The sequence below is a fragment of the Ictidomys tridecemlineatus genome, chromosome 4 (assembly GCF_052094955.1).
Source record: "Ictidomys tridecemlineatus isolate mIctTri1 chromosome 4, mIctTri1.hap1, whole genome shotgun sequence".
Lineage (NCBI taxonomy): Eukaryota > Metazoa > Chordata > Mammalia > Rodentia > Sciuridae > Ictidomys > Ictidomys tridecemlineatus.
In genome coordinates, this window is record NC_135480.1 from 197916489 (window position 1) to 197939009 (window position 22521).

General features: G+C 40.4%; 1 protein-coding gene across 4 annotated transcripts in view; it reads right to left on the reverse strand.

Moving 5' to 3' along the window:
- Ttll11 (tubulin tyrosine ligase like 11) overlaps window positions 1-22521 on the reverse strand; it is a 243304-nt gene that overhangs the window by 162997 nt on the left and 57786 nt on the right. For all 4 annotated transcript variants that reach the window (XM_078048135.1, XM_078048133.1, XM_005320921.5 and 1 more), the window contains exon 3: window positions 20258-20391. In XM_078048135.1, the coding sequence (XP_077904261.1) occupies window positions 20258-20389 (132 nt within the window). In that variant the 5' untranslated portion in view covers window positions 20390-20391. The remainder of the gene's footprint in view (window positions 1-20257; window positions 20392-22521) is intronic.

Sequence of the window (22521 nt, forward strand, 5' to 3'; positions counted from 1 at the left end):
ATTTATCTTGTTTCCAAGATTATTCTCTCTAGACCCAGAACTTGCCAAAATGTTCTCCAAACCAGAGTTTTATTGTCATTTCTTTGAGTTTCAGAGGTTTCAGTTTACATGAATGCTAAAAGCACATGGCTTTTGGTATTAGGCAAGTCATGCACACATAAGTATAATACATACACTATATATACTATACAGAAAATAGAGGACACGTATATATATAGGTATACATATGCATGCATGTACGCACATTTTGGTGTCTATTTCATAAAACTAGAAAGTACCCAGAGAGGGAAAAAAGCTGGAGCAATGACTGGAACTCTGAACTCTCTGAGTCTTATTTTCTTCATTTAATAATGGAAATAATAAGAGTATCTATTTTATAGGTTTAATGTAAGAATTAAATAAGAAAAAGTGAATACAGTGTATTCATAGGTTCTGGCCAGACCCTATGGTGTACACACATGCTCCAATAATTAGTGTGTGTGTTTTTTGATAACCAAAATAAATGGACAATAAAAGTAATCATTAAAAAATGGAATAAATTACAAATAGTGTTAATTTCATGATTTTGGTAGTTACACTGTGGTTATGAAAATACTCATAGAAGTTTTTAGAAGAGAAGGATCGTGGGAGAGAGAGGGCAAGTGTGGCTAAATGTTAACATTCAGCATTGAGTGAAGGGTAGGTAGAAATTATTTGTATTGCTCTTAGGATTTTTTAATAATTCTGAGATTATGTCAAAATGAAAAGTTAGAAGAAAATGGAAATGGGCTATTAGGCCCCAAAGCATAGAGAAGCCCTGTTATAAATCCATTCTAGCCAAACAAATCCTTTTATCTTATTCTTCTAATGCTTCTAGAAAATGCACAGGGTTACTTCAGGAGGTAGGAGAAGGGGGTGCACATTTGGGAGGGAGAAAAGGACAGGAGAAGACTGTCATTAATGAGGACAGAAATTCTGATTATGCCACCTTTCTAAATCCAAATCTCTCTCTGCTTCTCCTTTCATTAGAACCCCAAGGCGCAATTACGCAGAAAAGAAGTTGAACAAGAAACAGAGTCAGAGAGATTTCTTCATTTCCTTGGAGAAGAGGAAAGAAGGTACCAGTGGAGCAATTTTCATAATTTCCCATTGAAACAGGCACTGAAGTCAAGATTGGCTCCACTATTATCTTGTAGAAAATGAGACGTCTCTACTCAAGTGACTCGGGCGACATCACTAAGGACTTTTCGCAAAATGAAATGAAAAGGACAAAAATTGAAGGGTAGAAGACGACCTTTCACTTGCTTTAGGGAAGCAGAGTTTTCTTGACCTTTAAAATAGTCTCTCCCGGAAAAAAAAAAAAAAAATGTTTACCGCTTTCACTTTTTCTTTTTAAAAGCTTGCTATTAAGGGAAGGGGAGAGAGAGAGGCAGCGGCCTTTAATGATCACACTTATCTCAGCATTCCACATAATAAATCGATGCTGCAAAGAAGCAAAATTATAATAATTGTGATTTAAAACACTAAATGTTATTTGGGGGGCAAAACAAAGTTTAGAAAATTAAACAATAATGCTCTTGCTATTAGCTGTATTATTGTATAGGGCTATCACTGCAAGGAGAAAAATCTAAACCAAGTTAAGGCTAACCAGGATGTAGTTTGGTCAAAATGAAGTCTTCCCTCCTTTCCCCTCTTGAATGATCTGTCATCGAATAATGAGATAATTAGTCTCAAGATTAGATTTTTATTAAAAATTCAAATAAATCCCTTTCCATACCTTCAAAAAGCCAGAAATATCCAGAATGCTGAGCATTCTTAACTCTAGCTTAAATTTCCATTTAATACTGCAAAACCTTTTTCCAGTATTCTTGCATTTCATACACATGCCTGAGGTCCCCTTTTTGTTTGTCACTGGGAGACAGCTTCCTCAGGGTCCCTAATTTGTCAGGGAAAAGAAGTAAATGTACTTCACTGGGGGGCAGGAATGATACACTTTGATTCATATAGCAACCCGATGGAGCTACAGATGAGGAAATCAAGGCTCAGTATAATTAAGTAACTGTTATATAGGTTCACACTTAGAAAGTAATAAAGAAAAGATTGGAACCTACATGTACATTGACCCCAATCCCTGGCTCACTCTCTCTCAACGTGGAACATGGCAAATACAATGTTTGGAGGGACTATAATTGAAGAAGACCAAGAGAACAGAGTGGTCCACTGTCCAAGGGCCAAGATGTCAGGAGAGTAGGAGGTGGTATGGGAGGGAGGTGTCAGAAAAGGTCTCCAGTTAAACGGCAGAAGGCTTGCCTGAGGCCCCAGGTTCCGTCCCCAGTACTCCCCAAAATAAAAGCCTTTATTGACTTGGTGACATCAACTCCAATATGAAGAAACTGAATAAGCATTTGTCTGGCAGAGAGGTGCAGGAAGGTATCCCCAGGAAAGGAAATGGTGGTATGGGTACCTGTCAAGAAGGTGTGACCCTCGGTAGCCGTGAATCTTTCTGAACGGCCTTTGGAGGAACCGACAGGAAGAATGAATGCCTTGGCTTAGCCAGTATCTGCTGGCTTCAGCCAATCACACGGCAGGAATGACAACAAGAGCTGTGCAGACACAGAGTCGGTTACTCACCCAGAAGTGGGTGGAACAGAGGTGAAAAGGGTGGACCCTGGTCACACAGCCAGCCAGGGTGCACTTTCCGGTGAGCTGGGCTGCAGCCTCCATTACCAGCACTGCACTGAGCCCCACGCCACAGTGACCCCAGAGTTAGAAAAAAGGATGATTGATGACATAAGGCCTTTTGTGCTCCAACTTGACCATAAACTTACAGCAGAAATTTGCAGAGAATTTCAACTCCAGAGGGGAGTTTTATGAAAGTCCAAGAGAGCCAAACCCAGAGAATTACAGAAGAGTAGAAGGCCGGCACTGAGTGATGCTCTACCATCCTCTCCTGAAGCCTCTGGGAGCCGTGGGAGAGGGTGGAGTGGCCGGTATCCAGCGGTTCGTGGAAAAGTGAGCCAGGATTTGAAGCCTGGCCTCCTGACTCTGGCTCAGTGTTTTATTCCACAATAAACGACTGCATGGGAGCATTCCCCGACTGCTCTATCTTCCCACCACCTTCCCCCTTGATGCGACTCTGGCTCCCACAGCACCTGTGCTTAACTCCATCACAGTCTGCACCCTCATCTCCTCTGGACCCTCTCTCTCCTCTGCTTGGCAGTAACCATCCTGGGAAGCAGAGACTTTCTCCTTTGTCTTTGATTCCCCAACCTACCAGTGCCGGACCTGTAAAGCACTCAGTAAATGTCTGATGCTGCTGAAGGAAATTGTACCCAAGTCAGAAGGTGTGGGTTCCAATCCTGGAGACATGAGACCATGAGCCACGGGACTCTGGGAAGTTACTCAACCTTCAGAAATTCAGTTTCCTCCTCAACAGGGTGAAGAATAAGAATGGGATTTAGTAGGGCTGGGGATGTGGCTCAAGGGATAGCACACTTACCTGGCATGCGTGAGGCACTGGGTTCGATGCTCAGCACCACATAAAAATAAAATAAAGATATTGTGTCCACTTAAAACTAAAAAAACTAAATAAATATTTTTTAAAAAAAGAATGGGGATTTAGGGGAAATATACAGGATCTGGAGCCTCTCAGTGCCATAGTGAATGAAAGAATGAATGGTCGCCCTTCCATCCCAGAAACTGGAGGGCAAGGACGTTTCTAACCTGTTTGGTATCCCTAGCACTTGGCGCCCAGTGAGTCTCAGGAGATGACTTCCCTCCCCAAAGGAGGATGTCACCAAACTGGAAGTCACCTAGGCAAGTGCCCGTGACTCTGAACCCCATCTGCAAATTATAGATGAAGACAGTGCCCACACTGAGTGACAAAGAGAGACCAGCTCACAACAAGCACTTGGTAAGCTGCGAGGCACTGCGCAGATGCCAGTTGTCACTTGGGCTAATGCACAGGACCTGAGTGTGCCTTTCCAGAGAGGAGCAGTAACTTGAGTTTCAGATGATGTCATCTTCCCAGGAAATGAACCAGCTGGTGAGCAAGGGGCACAGAACAGCACGCTATATCTCAGCAGGAGGTGAGGTTTTATTTTTAGCAACAAAGGAAAGAAAACTTGAAGCAGATGGAGAGGTGAAACCACGGCTCCTATATAGTGCCTCTGCCAGGCTTTGAGTCATCTGCCTCCTTGTGACAGCCAGACTCCTCTTACTCTATCTTTTACTAGGCATGCACCAGATCCCTGGGCCACGGCCCGGGCGTCCAGGGATGAGGTGCACCCCAAGCAGAAGCCATCCCACTCTCCGATCCAGCCCTCAGACTTGCTGCTGATGTATTGTGAGCCTGTGTCTGGGAGGAGGTAGGGGCACCAACAGGGACAGGTTGGCCGGCGACCACCTGGAGCTCTCCCTGGGCGGCATCACTTTGGTAAGCCTCTCCTGGCCCAAGTATGGCCCGTACTTTGTAGAGTGGCAGGCTGGGTCATGCTGATTGCTTGGCTTCAGAGAAGCTCGCTTGGATGACTAATCTCCCAGAAGACAAAGATTTTAAAGCATAGCATCTGCATACTAATTTGCAAGTCAATGAGGCAAAAATACTGCTCCTACTACGTGCCAGGCACTGCAAGAGGCATTGGGGATGCACTGGCCAATAAGCTCCATCCTGTGACTGCCTTTGTGGAACTCTCCGTTGAAGAGAAGGGAACTAGATGTGGGGTCTCTAGATATAGTGGGATAAGGATGAGCACCAGGAAGGGAGAAAAGCAACAGGAGGACCTCTCCAGACATGGGTGGTGGAGCAGGCTTTATAGAGACTGTAAAGCTAAGCCGGGGTCTGAGAAACTGGCGCCATTGGTTGGGGAAAGAGGTGGGAGGGAAGGTGGACACACAGGAGGAGGGCGAGAGCTCCAGGCCAAGGGGCAGGCAGAGCAGACAGAGGCCATGGTGCAGCTGATGCCCAAAGTCACGAAGGTGTCAATCAAGCATGGAAGGACCCCAAAGGCAAAGGACATGAGAAATGCCTCTAGAAGGTGCGTGAAGGAGTTTCAGCTGCTGCTTTGGGATCGATCACTGGGTGAGCCCCAGTCAGCCAAATCTGCACACTGTCTCCATGAAAAGAAATAAAAGGGAGTGATCCACTCACTAGGAGGTTATTTGGCAAATGCAGAATCAATACAAAGAACATGGACTTCATATTGTGGGTTTTCTTTCTGTTTTAAATGTGACCCACTTATAACTCCACATTTTCCCAGTTCCCAAACCCAGTGGAGAACATTGTTCTCTGGGGGTTTTGCAAATAATGCACTTTCTTCAGCCTTGAGGAGCTGAATCGATAAAAGCTAACTTAGGATGGTAACTGGAGAGGAAAATGGAAGAGCCCATGCTTTCTGGGTCCCTCCAAGAAACTGCAAAACAGTATTGAACAGGTTTTTGGCTTTATTCGCTGAAAAATTCTTCTGCTGAGAAATACAAACTCTTTCACCATAATAAATACTGTTTTGATAACAAAACTGTACTTTTCTCAAATACCCAGATGGAAGACCATATGCAAAATAAACTCCAAGAATTTTTTTTTTTTATTGGCCATCTGCTAAAATTGGAAAGAAAGCCTGCATCTTCCCCTAGTCTTCACAAAAATTTCCACTGAGAATCCTACTTGCTTCCGCCTGGTGCCACCTACTGATCATATTTGTGTACCGATTTTGCAAATGGACAGCAAGCAAATGTAGGTCTCTCCCTTTCTTTAATAAGTTTCGTCCTAATTAGTGTGAAAAATAACCTACAAAGGGTTGGTTTTCGATTGTTTTTACAGCAACTCCCACCTCAAAGAGTTCTTGCAGGAATCACAAAGCAAAGCCTGCCACCCACCTCCCCCCACCGCCCCGCCAGAGCTCACTTCTAAGGCTTTGTCAAGACACCGTCTGCTCCCCTGAGTGCATATCTCTCATAAAGCTTTGTGTTGTACCTGTCAGAAATGCAAACGCCATCCTGCAGTACAGCAATTCCACTGTGAGGTGTCTATCTGAAGGGAAGTGGGCACAGGTGTATAAAAACACTCCACGAGAGTGTCCCTTGGCTGGAGTTGTGGCTCAGAGGTTGAGCGCTTGCCTCACATGCGTGAAGCACTGGGTTCAATCCTCAGCACATTAAAAAATAAATAAATAAAACAAAGATACTGTGTCCGTCTACAGCTAAAAAACTGTTTAAAAAAATACGAGAACTCCCTAAGTGTCCGTCAGCCAGAAAATCACTAAAAGTTACAATACGCTCATACCATGGTATCCTATGTGCCATCAGATCAGGTGTCACCTCTACCCCAGGAAGCCCTCTCTCTCCCTTTACTCCACATGCCCTCAGCCTCCCCACCCCTGCTCCCTTGTCACCAGCAAAACTTTACTCCTTTCTCTGGAAGATTTCTGTATTTCGATGCACATTTGTTCAAATATTTTCCATTTAGGAGATGAAGAGGTGGGACTGGAAGAAGGGACTTGCCCAAGATCCCATAAAGAGTAGTGATTGAGCCAGGGTTCTCTAGCAAATGACAACTGCAGGGATTTTATCATCTCATTCTGCAAGTGCCAGGCCTTAAGTCAGCAGATTCCAAATCAATACATTTATGAACAAAGAAATTCTCCCTTGTATTGAGAATTATTCAGTCCTAAGTACTTTCCGCATCAATCACAGGGACTTTGGTATGCGAAGACAGGAGGCCTGAAGGATCACCTAACCCACTCTCCTCCTGTTACTGATGAGAAAAGAGGCCCCCGAGTGGTTCACGTCAGTCCACAGGAGGACCACCAGCACTTGTGCAGCCCCGAGCAGCTAACTTTCCATCTTCGGCACCAAACCTGCTGCTCCTCTTGGGCATCCCATCTTGGCAAATAGCATCCCTCCAGATTCCTGAAGTGCCCATTCTGCCTTCTTCCTCATTCCCCAACTCAATATGTCCCCGCCTCCTATTCCACGCATCTGGCCCTCCTCTGCATAAGACCCCTGCTTTGATGCCTCTGCACAACCTCCAGCACTTTTCCTAGATGACTAGAACATTCTAATAGGTCTCGCTCCTCTCCCCTCCTCCACCAACTGTACTCTCTGCCAACAGATTACCATGGCTTGCCCTTGCTAAGCTCCTCCACGACCTGCCCTCTAGTCCTCCTCTCCATCTAATGTCAAATCCTCTTCTTTTAAACCCCAGTAGTACCACACAGCTCGTCGCTCCAATAGGCCATACTATTTCATGATGACATGTCTTTGCACACACATTGGTTTGGACTGGAATACTCTTCTGAGGCTGGTATGTCACCCAAACTCATCACCTGACTTCAAAATCAGATCAGGTGTCACCTCTACCCCAGGAAGCCCTCTCTCTCCCTTTACTCCACATGCCCTCAGCCTCCCCACCCCTGCTCCCTTGTCACCAGCAAAGCTTTACTCCTTTCTCTGGAAGATTTCTGTACTTCGATGCACATTTGTTCAAATATCTTCCCATATCATGGCACAGAAGGTGAAAGTACTGGCTCTGCAGACAGCCTTCCAAGCTGTGTTGTTTAGCCAAACTTCTTAACCTCTCTAGGCCTCAGTTTCCTTCTCTAAGAATAAATGAAGAATGCTACTAGGGTCGCTAAACATTTTAAGTAGGCAATTGGTATGGACTGCATGTTTGTTCTCCTGCCCCCAAATTCATATATTGAAACTTTAACCCCTAGTGGGGTGGTGTTAGGAGGTAGAACCTTTGGAAGGTAATGAAGATGGAGCTTCCATGAAGAGACTAGTGTCCTCCTAAGGAGAAGTGCTAGCCCTTTTTCTTCCCACCATGTGAGTTTATAAGAAAACTACTATCTTAGTCAGTTTTTTGTGTTTTTTTCTTTTGCCACTGTGAATAAAAGGAGCCAACCAGAACAACTATAGAAGAGGAAAAGTTTATTTAGGGGATCACAGTTTCAGAGGTCTGAATCTGTAGATGGCAGGCTCCATTCCTCAAGCCTCAAGGTGAGGCTGAACATCATGGCAGAAGAGTGTGGCAGAAGGAAGCAGCTCACATGATGCTCAGGAAGCAGAGAGGGAGAGAGTCTCTACTCTCCAGACACAAAACATATAGCCCAGAGCCACGCCCCCAATGAACCACCTCCCCCAGCCATGCCCTACCTGCTTCCAGTTACCACTCGGTTAATCCCATCAGGGATTAATCCACTGATTAGGTTAAGGTTATAACCCAATCGTTTCTCCTCCAAACCTTGCATTGTCTCACACATGAGCTTTGCGGGGACACCTCACATCCGAACCATAACAACTACCACATGTAGACTAGGAAAAGAGCCCTCACCAGGACTCAACCATGCTGGCACCTTGACCAAGGCGCCAAGCACAGATCAGCGCACACATGTGCAGAAACCAATTGAGGTCAAAGAAAGAACCACCCAAAGGACTAGAGGAAGCAGCGCCCGGGACCAGACAGGGCCAGGAATAGTGTCTGTTCTCACCAGCTGGACTGGAGCACGTCATGATTCATGGAGATTGGGTACATTACACAAGAGAGTCTTGCCACAGCAGTGAGGAAGAATTTGCCTTAGACTGGGCACTGCTGAAGCCCTGCCTAACAAATCTCAGAAATGAGACCTGAAATTTATTTCCAAGTAACCTATCTGGATCCCATAACTAAGTTCAAGGATATGTGTGGGAATACAAAATTAGCCAACACTCAAATAAGATAGAATTCTCTATGTCTGCCATCCAGATACAAATGTCAGGGATGAAAAAGAGCATGGTACTACGAGCCAAAATGAAGAAAAAAGTTAAACCAACTTAGAATGGGCACAGCCAGAATCAGTAGACAACGGCATTAAAACAGTGATTTTTAAGGCACTCCATATGTTTAGAAAGGTAAGCAGAAGTATGAAGTATATCAAGAAGGTCCAAATCTAACCTTTAGAAATAAAAACTACAATGTGTGAGATCCAAAAGTAGATTGAATGTAATTGAAAGAAGTTTATTATGTAGTAAATAAAAAATTAGCAAACTTGAAGGCAAATGAGACAGAATTTAAAAAATATGAACAGAGCATCAATAAACTGTGGAACAACTTCAAATGGCCTCGTGTGTGTGTAACCGAAGTACCCAAATGAGAAGAGGTGTAGGAAAACATATCTGAAGAAATAATGGGCAGATATTTTTTCAAATTTTATGAAAATTAAAAAACTAAAAGATCCAAAGCTCAATGAATTCCAAGCACAAGAAATATGGGGGGGGGAATTATGCTGAGACAGTTTATAACAACGTTGTTCAAAACCAATGGCAAAGAGAAATTACAACAGATAGAGAAAAGGCATATGTTCTACACAGAAGATCAAAGATAAGGGTGAAAGCAGATTTCCTGTCAGAAGCAATATATACAAGGAGACAAAAAGGAATTTTTTTTAAAAAAATGCAAACCTAGAATTCTGTACCTAGAGGAAGTAGCATTCAAATAAAAGGTTGAATAAATTGTGAAAAATACAAAAGTTGAACACTAGAGAAAAGATAGTCACTTTAAGAAATGGTGCTGAAGGGCTGGGGTCCTGGCTCAGTGGTAGAGCACTTGCCTAGCATGTGTGAGGCACTGGGTTTGAATATCAGCACCACATATGAATAAATAAAGTCCACTGACAACTAAAAAATATTTAAAAAAAGAAATCGTGCTGGGGAAACTGATTATCCATATGTAGAAGAATGAAACTGGATCGCTATCTTTTGCCCTGCACAAAAATCAACTCAAAATGGATCAAGACCTAGGAATTATGTAGAAACTATGCAATTTCTAGAAAAAAAATGAATATTTCAACATATAGGTACAGGCAATGACCTTCTCAATAGACCCCTAAACCTCAGGAAATAATTCCAAGAGTTAATAATAGGAGGGCATCAAATTGAAAAGCTTCTGCGTAGCAAAGGAACCAAGAATGTGACAAGAGAACCCACAGAATGGGAGAGAAATCTGTGCTAGCTACTCTCCTGACAGAGGATCAATGTCTAAAATATATGAAGAAATCAAAAAACCGTACTCCACCCCCTGCAAGTAACCCAGTTAATAAATGGGCAAATGCATTAAACAGATACCTCTCAAAAGAAGAAATGCAAATGGCCAACTAATGTATGAAAAAGTGTTCAACATTATTAGCAATTAGGGAAATGCAAATCAAAACTACACCAAGATTTCACCTCACACTTGTCAGAATGGTAGTCATCAAGAATATAAACAATAATAAATACTGGAGAGGATGTGGAGGAAAAGGAACATTTTTACACTGTTGGTGGGATTGTATGGTATAACCACTATGGAAATCAGTATGGAGGTTCCTCAAAAGACTAGGTGTGGAACCACCATATGACCCAGCCATACCACTTCTCAGTAATAACCTTGAAGAATTAAAGTCACCTTACTACAGTGATACATGCACACCCATGTTTATAGCAGCACAGTCACAACAGCCAAACTATGGAACCAGCATGGGTGTCCATCAACTGATGAATAGATAAAGAAAATGTGCTGTATATAGACAACAGAGTTTTATTCAGTCATAATAAAAATGAAATCATGTCATTCGCAGGAAAATGGATGGAACTTGAGACCATCATGTTAAGCCAAACTCAGATCAAGGGTTGTATTTTTCTCTCCTATGAAGAAGCTAGAGAGGAAAAAGGAAAAGAAAGGCATGGAGTGATGGTGTGAAAAGCCAAGGGGGGTCAGGAGAGGAAAGGGAGTAGGAGGAGGGGAAGGGGGTGGGAATGCTGAGGAAGGACACTGGCCAAATTACCTTGTTTTATTGTGTGCATGCACTAACGTGACAACAAATCCCACCATTATTACAACCATAGTGCACCAATTTTAAAAATGAAATGTAAAAATTGAAATAATTCATCACCAAAAGATTCTCCCTACATGAAATGACAAAGGAAGTTCTTTGGACAAAAGAGAAATTGGACTAAACAGGAATGTGCTTCCATACAAAGGAATAAAGAACATTGGAAGTGGTAACTACATAAGGAAATATACAAGATATTTTTCTTCCTGTTATTTACATTTCTTTAATATACAATTGATTTGTTTAAAAATAGTAACAATGTAATGAAGGCTTTATAGCACATGTAAATATAAAGTGTATGAAAAACAATAGCATTAAAGCAAGGTGTAGTATAAATTCTTCTACTATGAGTGAAGCAGCATAATATTACTGAAAGGCAGATTGTGATAAGTTAAAGATGGGTACTATAAATCCTAAAGGATAATTAAACAAAAAGAATTAGAGCTATTAATCCAAAAAAGGAAATCAACACATCGATAAACTTCTACCCATACCGATGGGGGTGAGAGAAGAACAGATTACAAACGTGAGAGATAAGAGTGTAGATGTTAAAAGGATAGATGAAGGCCAGCATATAGCTTAGCAGGAGAGTGCTTGTCTGGCTTGCACAAGGCCCTGGGTTTAATCCCTAGCACTGCAAACAAACAAACAAAAAGGATAAAAGGTAATACTCTGAATGGTTTCATAACAAGAAAGCAACAACTTAAAAAAAAAAAAAAAAAAGGACAGGGGACTAATTTCTTGAAAGACACAAACTACCAAAGCTCATTTAAGAAGAAACAGATAATTGAATATATTTGTAAAAGAAATCAATTTGTAATTAAAACCTTCCTACAAAGAAAGCTCTAGGCCAAAATTACTTTACTATTAAATTTTACCAAACATTTAAGAAAGAAAATTTATAAGTAGAGACTACTTCACAACTCATTCTCTGTGACCAGCATCACCCCCAATAACAGAACCAAAGATACTTAGAGAGAGAAACTCTAAACCAATATTCCTCATAAATACAGATATAAACATTGTGAAGAAATTTGTAGTAAGTCAAATCCAACAACATATAAAAGGAATTATCCCAAATGGTATTTAGTTTAAGAAATAAGGTTTAATACTTAAAAATGAACCAATATAATTCAGCACATTAACTAACTAAAAATTAAGAGCCTTATGGTCATCTCAATAGAGTCAGGAAAAGTATATAACAAAATCTAACTTTCATTCCTAATTAAAAATAAAACAAAATCCATATAAACAAGAAACAGAACAAATTTCAACAACCTAAAATCATCTGCAGGAAAACTACAATACCCACACTTAGGAAAACAGAGTTAGTCTTTAATCACTAAGATCAGGAATAAGTCCAGATGTCTGCTTACCACATTTCTATTCAACACTGTATAGAGGTTCTAGCCAATGAAATAAGACAAGAAAAAGAAATGAAGGAAGGTAAGGCATAAAACCATCACAAGAGACATAATAGCCTATATAGAAATAAAATCCATAGGTTCTAGAAAATAAGCTACTAGAACTATGAAGTAAGTTTAGCAAGACTGCAGGATGTAAGATGTTATATTTATATATCTTCACAATGAACAAGTAGAAATTGAAGTTTAAGAATAAAGCATTGCCAATATGTTAATTTAAAATAGGAATAAATCTGACAAAATATGTGAAAGATCTATGTACTAAAATTAATTGCTCAAGAAAACTAAAGAAGACCTACATAAAAGGGGAGATACAGCACATTCACGGGACAGAAGATTCAGGGTGGTTAAGATATCAGTTCTACTCAAACTGATATACCAATTCAACACACTCCCATTCAGAATCCAAGCAGGCTTTTTTAGAAATTAGCAAAGTTCATTTTAATTTTCAATCAGCAGGTGAAAGAACCGTAACAGCCAAAACACCTGGAAGAAGAAAGTTGGACTTAGACTACCTTATTATAAATCTATAGTAATTAAGTCAGAGAAAAGCTTTGACATGAAGACAGACAAATAGATCTGTGAAATATAACAGAGAATTCCAAAATAAATCCTCACATGCCAAGAAAGCAACAACTTAAAAAAAAAAAAAAAAGGCCGGGGGACTAATTTCTTGAAAGACACAAACTACCAAAGCTCATTAAGTAATTAAGTCAGAGAAAAGCTTTGACATGAAGACAGACAAATAGATCTGTGAAATATAACAGAGAATTCCAAAATAAATCCTCACATACTTGGACAACTATTTTCATAATAGATGCAAAGGTAATTTTAAGGACAACGGTTAATGTTCTCACTCAACAAATATTTCTGAAACAGGTATTATTTGCAAAAAAGTAGACTTCAGCCCATACCTCATGCCATACACAAAAATTAACACAACATGAGTCATAGACCTAAATTTCAACCCTAAAATTTCTGGACAAAAATATAGAATATATTTGTGAGCTCAGGTTAGATAAAGATTCCTGTATGTGACACAAGAAATGTAATATATAAAAGAAAAAAATCAATAAATTGGACTTTATCAAAGTCACAAATATGTTTTTCAAAAGGTACTGTTTAGAGAATGCAAATACAAAACATGAATTGGAAGAAAATATTCATAATTAGTATATCTGATAAGCACCTGTATTTAAAATATATTAAGAAACCTCAAAACTCAAAAATAAAAAACTCACCCAATTTTTAAAAAATAGGCCAAATGTGTGAACAAATAATAGATTTGGATGTCAAATAAATGCATGAAAAAATGTTCAACGTCTTTTGTCATTAGGGAAAAAGCAAATTGAAACCAATCAAAGATCACCACATATGAAATGGCACAACCACTTTGGAAGAGAATAGAGACTTTCTTTCAAATTAAATATTCAGCTACTATATGATCTAGCCATTCTGTTCCTAAGCATTTACCCCCAAAGAAATGAAAACAAGTCCATGCAAAGATTGATACACAGATGTCCACAGTATTTTTATTTGGGTAGCCAAATACAAATAGCCAAGCAGCCAATTCCAATAGTAGAATCAACCCAAAAGTCCAGGTGTAGGTAAAAACATAAACAAACTATGACATAACATTTGATTGACTACTCAGAAATCAAGAGTGAATTATTGATGCATGCTACAAGAAGGAACCTCAAAATAATTACACTGAGTGAAAGAAGACAGATCAAGAGAGAGAGAGGGAAAAAACCCTGCCATATGAGTCCATTTATATAACATTCTAGAAAGTGTAAAGTAAAATTGACAGAAAGAAGATCCATGGTTACCTAATGATGGTGGGGAAGAGGCAAGAAAGGGGAAGAAAGGAGGGGTTACACAGAATGGGAGGAAACATTTGGGGCGATGAGAGGCTCACTATCTTGATTGCAATGGTGAGCACATATATCAGAAGGTATCAAATTGCCTATTTTAAACATCTTCAGTTTATTGAATGTCATTTATATCTCAATAGAACTGTCTTTTAAAGACCTTTTTAAAAAGGTTTGAGACAGGCTATCTGTGCAGTCTAAAAATATCTCCCTGTAAGACACATAATGATTACAAAGGTACAAACGATGGGAACTTTATAGCAGAGAAACCTAGCAGACTCTACTTTAACACCAGTGTTAACAGCGCCAGGAAGATGGCATTGACCCCAGGTACCTCCCGATAGGCTGCACAGAGGTCACCAAAACACTTTTGTGACATTTTTGCCAAAAAAGTGTGTGATCTAAACCTAATCATGAGAAAAATCAGAGAAAAGTACATTGCAGGCAATCCTTAAAAAAAGAAAAATAACTGGTAATCCTCTTCAATAGACAGACTGAGGAATTTAAGGGATCGGCAGAGATTGAGGAGAAATAACGACCAAATGCAATCAGGAATTGTGGAGTGGATCTTGTACCAGCAAAGGAACTGGGCAGGACAGCAGGATAAATTTAAATAAGATGGGTAGATTATTTAATACCATCATACCAATGTTAACCTCCCAGTTGGGGTAATTATATAAAATGTTAACATCGGGGATGCTACCTGAAGGGTATGGAGGAAAAATAATCTTTGACTATTTTTGTAACTTTTTTGTAAGTTTAAAATCATTTCAAAACACTTTAAAAACTGAAGACAAAATAAAGACATTTTCAGGCAAACAAAAGCTGAGGGAACTTGTCATCAGCCGACCTGCAATAAGAAAAATGTGTTAAAGGAAATTCTTCTGGCTAAAAGAAAATAGTACCAGATGGAAGCCAAGAGATAAAAAAAAAATATGCTGGAAACGTTAAATTTATGGCGACTATAAAAGAGAGATAAACTTGTTTTTTTGTTTGTTTCTTTAAGATGATGAGCTTTTCAAAGCACAAATAGTAACAATGTATTGTGGGGTTAGTTACAAGGAAAACACATGGCAAGAGCACTTGTGATGGGATGAAAACAGAATTTTGCTTCCCAGGAGTGGTGGCAGCACACACCTGTAATCCCAGCCACTGGGGAAGCTGAGGCAGGAGGACAGCAGGTCAAGGCCAGCCTCAGGAAATAGTGAGGCCTTAAGCAAATAGTGAGACGCTGTCTCAAAATAGAAAATAAATGGGGCTGGGCATTCCTTGGGGTTGAACCCCTGGTAGCACCCACCATTTTTTTTTTTTTTTTGCTATTGGTAGGCATTTGTATTTTGCATTAAATATGAAATACTTAAAGGTAAGTATGATGAGCTAAGGATTTATTGTAAATTCTTAAACTCTAGGACTAGGACAAAAACTAAAACACTTTTTAAAAATAGGTTTAAAACAGGTTACACCTGTTTTACCTATACAAATATGACTCTACTAATCTGCTCCTTGGTATTTATATTTAAACATTTAAAATACATATAACAGGCATAACAGATATTCATCTTCTTTTGGATATTCAGCCTTTTATTTCTCTTTTTTTAAAATTCTAATTTGTTACATATGTTGGCAGAATGCACTACAGTTCATATTACACATAAAGAGCACAATTTTTCATATCTCTGGTTGTCTTGAAGAACTAAGTCATCATCCTACAGTGATACATGCACACCCATGTTTATAGCAGCATGATTCACAGTGACCAAACTACGGAACCAGCCTAGGTGGTTCATTCATGGTTAATAGTTTGCAAGCTATAGAAGGTAGAAGCTTATAGAAGGGTATCTGGGAACAACCTCTAGTTAATATCATATTTAATCATGAAAGGTTCTACATTTTCTCCTAAGGTTGAACAAAGCAAGCATGTACCCTTTAATCTCTTCCTATTCCTAGCCCAGTACACTTTAACAAGAAAAAGAAATAAAAGGCAAATTGATTATTAAAAAATAAATAAAATGTATTTATTCACAGATGAATTGGCTGTGTACATAGAAAATCCTGGGGGGAAAAGGAGTTGAATAAGGTCACTTTATACAAGTCCAAGATTAAAAAGTCAATTGGACCTATATACTCGCAACAAATTGGAAAACAACATTCAAAAAATACCATTTGCAATAACATAAAAAAAACAAATATTTATTTAGTGAAACATTTAACAAAATATGTACAAAATGTCTACTTTGGAAACCATAAAACAGTGCTGAGACATATTAAGGAAGACCTAAATAAGTGGAGGTCAAAGTCATGGATTAGACCATTCAGTGTTGTTACAATGTCCTCTGTCTCCAAACTGCTCCAGAGATTCAATGCAATACCAACCAACATCCCATCTTGAGGAACTTGGCAAACTGACTACAAAACTTATTTGTAAACACAAAGAACCTATAATAGCCAAGACAAGTCTAAAGATAAAGTGAGAAGACTTACACTACCTGATTTCAAGACTCACTATAAAGACTCACTAGACAGTAATCAAAATAATGTGGGGAGTTAATATTAGAACAAAATAGAGATGAAGGGACCAAAACAGGGAATTCAGAAATGACCAAACTATGCATGATCAACAAAGATGCCAAGATAATTCAATGAGGAAAAAAACACAATTATTTCAAAACAAAGAACTGGTTGTTCATAAGAAAGAAATAATTTAGAGCTTAATTTCATGCTATACACAAAAACTAACTAGAAATGGACCATAGACCTCAATGTAAAAGATAAAACTATAAAGTTTCCTAGACAAAAACAAAGTATGAATTTTTCATAACCTTTTTGTAGGCAAAGAATTTTTATACATTGCCCCCAAAAACACAAACTGTAAAAGAAAATTGGACTGTACATCGTTTAAAACCTCTTGCTTTTCATAAGACAGAATTTAAAAAAAAAATGTAAAGTCAGGGGAGGAAAATACTTGAAAAGTTAAGGGGGAAGAAATACCCACAATATATACTTATACATCCTAATACACATACAAAAGACTTACATCCAGAATACATAAATAATCTGTGATTTCAAAACAAAATAACAGGAACATATTCAAAACTTTGTTCAAAAGAGGAGATTAGTGAGGAGGAGGCAGGAGCCACCCCTGGACCAACAAAGCTGTCCCCTGTATCCCTGCATTCAGCATCTCCATCCTGCCAAAGTGGCCGTCATGCCCAAGAGAAGGGCAGAAGGGGACACTGTGGGAGATAAAGACACAGTGAGAGATGAAGCACAGAGAAGCCCCGAGAGGCTGTCTGCTAATCGTGCTCCTCCAAAGCCTGAAAAGGTCCCTGCAAAGAAGGGGGAGAAGATACCCAGAGGGACAAAGGGAAAATCGCCCAGTGGAGAACACAGATGCCCAAACAGGCCAGGCACAGAAGCTGATGACACTGGAGATGCCAGGGCAAATGTATACATTTCTGGTAACAATGTACTTCTGGGGACTCTAGAGTTTGAAGTATTATTTTTGTCAAGTTCTATAAAAAAGCAGAATTTTTAAAGCCATATTGTTGGCACACAGAACACTTAATTGTTTTTTGAGGAAGGTACATATCTCACCCATAAAAAGTCTCCAAAACTGGATTGCTCTGGGCAAAAACACTTTTCCCTGCTAGTTTTGAGATACGTGTTCTTGGCTCCCAGGAGGAGGGACTCCCTGACATGATACATGTGGCCACCCTCAGCACAGATGCATTGTGGTGTGGGGAAGCTCAAGTTCATCTTTCTGCCCCCCCTCTCCCTCTCTGCCACAGATCTAGATTTATCTCACTCAAATACAAACACCTCTGGGGACCCGACCAGTGTGCCAGGCAATCAGGACTTTCCAGGGACATTACTGAGACAGTGTCCCTCAGAAGGGCAACGGTTCCTTTTCTAAACTGCGGCTGTTCAGATTGGTAATTCTGCCATTTTGATTTCATTTCCTGTAAGTCGGGGTCGGCTTGTGAAAAGTGATCAAACAACATGCTAAAAGTGAAATGCCAACCCTCACTCACACTTTCCCTGTCCAGAGCATCAAATGACGACTTCTTTGGGTGTTACAATGGCTTTCTGATTTGGACAGTCCATCCAAGAAGGGAGTTTGAAAGTTGTTATACATGTTAACAATTGTCTGCCCATGTCCTGTCTGGAATACCATAATTGTTTATGAAAAGTATCTTTAAGAAAGCTGAATACAGTTTGTTTAGAAAAAATACAAATGTATAAAAAGCACAGGGAAAGGAACCCAATGTCTAGGCACTGAGGAGGTATAAATTAAAACCATAAAGCTATACAACTACACATCTACCTGAACATCTCAAATGAAAAAGACCCACACTGCCCAGCACTGGCAGTGATGTGGAACAACCACAAGTCTTACACACTGTCATCAGGATGTAAACTAGAACCACTGTGGAATTTCTTATAAGAAGTTTGGTGACTTCTTAAAAATAGATACATATTCATATGATCCAAAAATCCCACCCAAAAGAAAGAAAGCATATATCTATAAAAGGACTTATACACGTGATCATGACAACTTTATTTGTAATATTTCCCAACTGGAACCAACCATGAAGCCCATCCATTGTTAAACAGATAAATAAACTGTGGTATATTCATAAAATAGAAACCCAGCAATATCAATACAAACAACTGACATAACAAACACAGATGAATCTCAAAATCATAATTCTAGGAGGGAAAAAAAGACAAAAGAGTACATACAATGATTCCATTTATGAATTTCCTGAGCAGGCAAAACTAATCCATAACAAGAACGCAGACCATCAGACGCCTGGGGAGCGGGACTGATGGAGTACACTGCAGAGGTACAAAGGGACTTTGGAAATGATGAACATACTCCTCTCACTTTTAGATTTTCAAAACAGTTGATCTTGTCTTAATTTGGCCTTGCAGAACGGTTAGATACAGAGACAGTGGTAGAGATGGGAAGGAACAGTATGGTATTCTACCTAGTGCCAAAAGGGTGAGCAGAGCCACCCAACTGAGGAATTAGAGTGAAAGTGGGGAACAGCTAGTGGGTGTTTTTAATAAACTTTATTGAGGCATAATTAGCATCCAGCAAGATGCACCCAGTTTAAGTTAAAAGTTGATGGATTTTTAGAAATGTGCATGGACCCATATGATCACCCTCTCATAGAAAGCTTCCTTTTAAAAATTACTTCAAGCTGTTTACATGTTTAGTAATCATATTTTATTAAAACAAAACAGTTTTGAGGCACTAGATAATGAAACATAGGCCTTGGAATCAGCTCTAGATTTAAATCCTACTTCTAGAGCAGGTCACTTAATTTCTCAAAAGTCTCAGTTTTCTCATCCGTAGAATGGTAATATTACTAAAACCAATGTCACAAGATTGTTGTGAAGATTAAAAGAAATAATGATAAACTTCTAGCAATATGCCTGGAACATAGTAGGGCCACTAAATGGTATTGTCCTTTTCGTGACCACATAGGCACGTGTTGCATGGTTATCCCGTAGTCCCTAGTTACAGTATTAACTGCGGAACCTGCCAAAGGCTTTGAGATGGTCCTAAATGAATCTGTTGAAAGACTAACCCAAATGGCAGTTCTGAGTTCCGCTCCCCTGCTGTTTCTCCTTCACATTCAGTGCTGACAGAACCAAAGTATTTCATGCTTAAACATTTTGCTTCCAGACAGAACAGGCCATTTGAGAATCAATTCTGGAACACATTTAAAACAGGACTTTTAAAAGGTTTTGCCCTCAGGTCGTCAGACCTGCTGCCTGGGCTTTAAGTGGAGCCTGACCCCCCTCATTTCATACCGCTGGGAGCCGGAGATGCTGGCCTCTAGGATCCCCTCAAATGGCCCTGCTGTGGGCTTGACCCCCTGCTCCATCCCACTGGCTGGCTGGTGCCCTGACTCTGATCCAGCTCCAGTACCTGCCTTGGGCCTGTCTCCTGGGGTCAGGACCTGTCGCCCCACCCATTCAGCTCTGCAAGTTGTCCTGGTGGCCACCAACACCTTGTCAGGATCAGCTTCCTGGGGTGCCCGAGGCCCAGCTCCCAGCACACAGGAGCCAGGACACAGTCACAAGCATGGTCTAAATTCAAGGGTCACGGGGATGGAGTGCCATCTACCTGAGTGACAAAGAGCTGGAACTCCTCAGGCAGAATCCATGAGCGAGGATAGAAGTTGTACTCCTCAGGAAAGAGATTCTGCATCATCCTGACCGCTCTGCTCAGGGTCACTTTGCGTACCATCTCCGTCATGCCTGGGGAGAAGAGAAGCTGTGAGGTCGGAGCCTCGGGGAGGCGCCAGTTATAAAGCAGCCATTATCCGGGATTTTAAAACCACTCGCCCCCCGCCCCATAATCACTTTTTTCAAGCGGCATTTAAAAACAGGTTTGAACTGTTCCCCATAGCACTGACTCATGATTTGGAAAGCGCTACCAAATTCATGAAAATGGATGATTTTTTTTTTCTCCCTATAAAAACGAAGCATCAGTTCGAAAGGATGAATTTTCACCTAGTTTATTATTCTATTATTTGTCCTCCCTGGGGGTAATGAATAGAGAAGCATTTCTATCTTGCACTTAAAACTTAATACCCTCTTTAATTTGGGGCCAGAACACATGATTCTGGGATTCCTTCTATCTTGTACCCTAGAGAATATTATCTAGTGCACTCTGGTGACATTGTGAGAAGTTTAATTAAGTTGCTTTGTTTTAATCTTTCACGGGTATTAAAAGCATAAAATGGAAAATACACACCTTTCGGCATAAAATCTGTCTCCTTGAACCAAGGACAGGAAGTGGAGAGGAAACCATAGCATAATTTATAGTTTAACAGGGAAAATGAATTCATAGGAGTTCTTCAGTTATAAGCACTGACATTGACATTGATCAGCTCTCATTAATTTACCCAGAGGGGACTGAAATGTCTCACTTGAAAAACACTTTAAAAGAATGGTGGATTTTTTCCCCCCTTGTAACATCATTAGTAACTCTGACAAGAAACTGAGCATAAATCTTAGCAAAGTTTAAGCAAATAGGTAAAAAATTATTTTAAGTTTTCGCCTCCTTATTTCTTAAGGCAAATGTCACTACTAAAAATGGAGGCTAAAAATAACCTTCACCCTGAAAAAGACTAAACAGTCCCATGACGGAAACTAGAAATTTGCTTAGCACAATCCATTTTTAATAGAGAGTCCAGAATTCCATGTCCGCTTGGCATGCCCAAGTTACCGCACATTCCCAATGGGCTCCGTCAGGATGAATGAGGTTTCTCCCAACACCCACATTCAGGAAGCAAATGAACTTCTAAGAAGGCAGGTCTTAATAACCTACTTCTTGCTTCCCTCTGCATATTAAAGAGAGCAATAAATCTAAAGATTGCAGCTTCAAGGTGTCAATGCCCAAGTTCTTAGCTCCTGTTTGGAAGGATATAGGGCAGGATTAAGGGAGGAATAAAAGAGCTTAGGAAGTACCAATTAACTGTGCTCTGATGTGGACTCTTCGATGTTAAAGAAAACTCTGCCCAGAATGCTGTCCTGAGGATTCCAAGAAACGAGCTTGGAAAATTATAGCTATTTCCTTTTATCCCCAGCCCCAGTAGAATTTTTGAGTTATAAACACCACAGCTGAACGCCAGGTGAACAAAACAACATTTCAACATGTTTGATTGAACCTTTCTACTTATATTCGACTACCATTTTAGTTACAGTATTAAATCAAAAATCTTCCAAGCTAACTGTAATGTAACAAGTCCGCACACCCAGTAGAAATGGTGGCTCCGAACCAAACAGTGTGGTGGTATTTCTGCACCTTCATGGCAGTGTGACAGGTTCTCTTTCTGAAACCCCTCAGCAGGTCAGAAGGAAATGAACAATTCAGACAGAAGTGCTGTGAATACAGCAGGGGGGCAGTGGAAAGCTCCAGAAAAGTCTCATGAATGTCAGTGTCCAGCCAGTGGAGGAACCGCTCATTCTCAGTCTGCAGGGCTCCTTCTGTAATGTGCACCCTCAGTCCCACCAGCTGACAGAAGTTTCCAGGTTTTTACTTCCAGGCAGCCAACTTAGGAAGCACCTCTGTGGCCAATGGCTACTTGCCCTGGTACTCCTGCCTGCAGAGGGCAGCTGCTCACCCCTAATCCTGCCTGAATGCCTGTCTCCAGGAGGCACTGGATGAGCCCTTCCTCACCCACCTACTACCTAAGACTTTGTTCCTCTCCATATCTAAGCCATGGTCCCATCCAGTGCTGCCTGGGAAAGAGTCTCAGGCCCTCACAAACCCCTCACAGAAGTTGCTGACATCCAGCCTCTGCAGGTGGCCCAGAGACAGGTGTGGAAGTGGCGCCTTCTCACACTACAACCCTGACAAGAGTGGACTCATGCTCCCCAAGT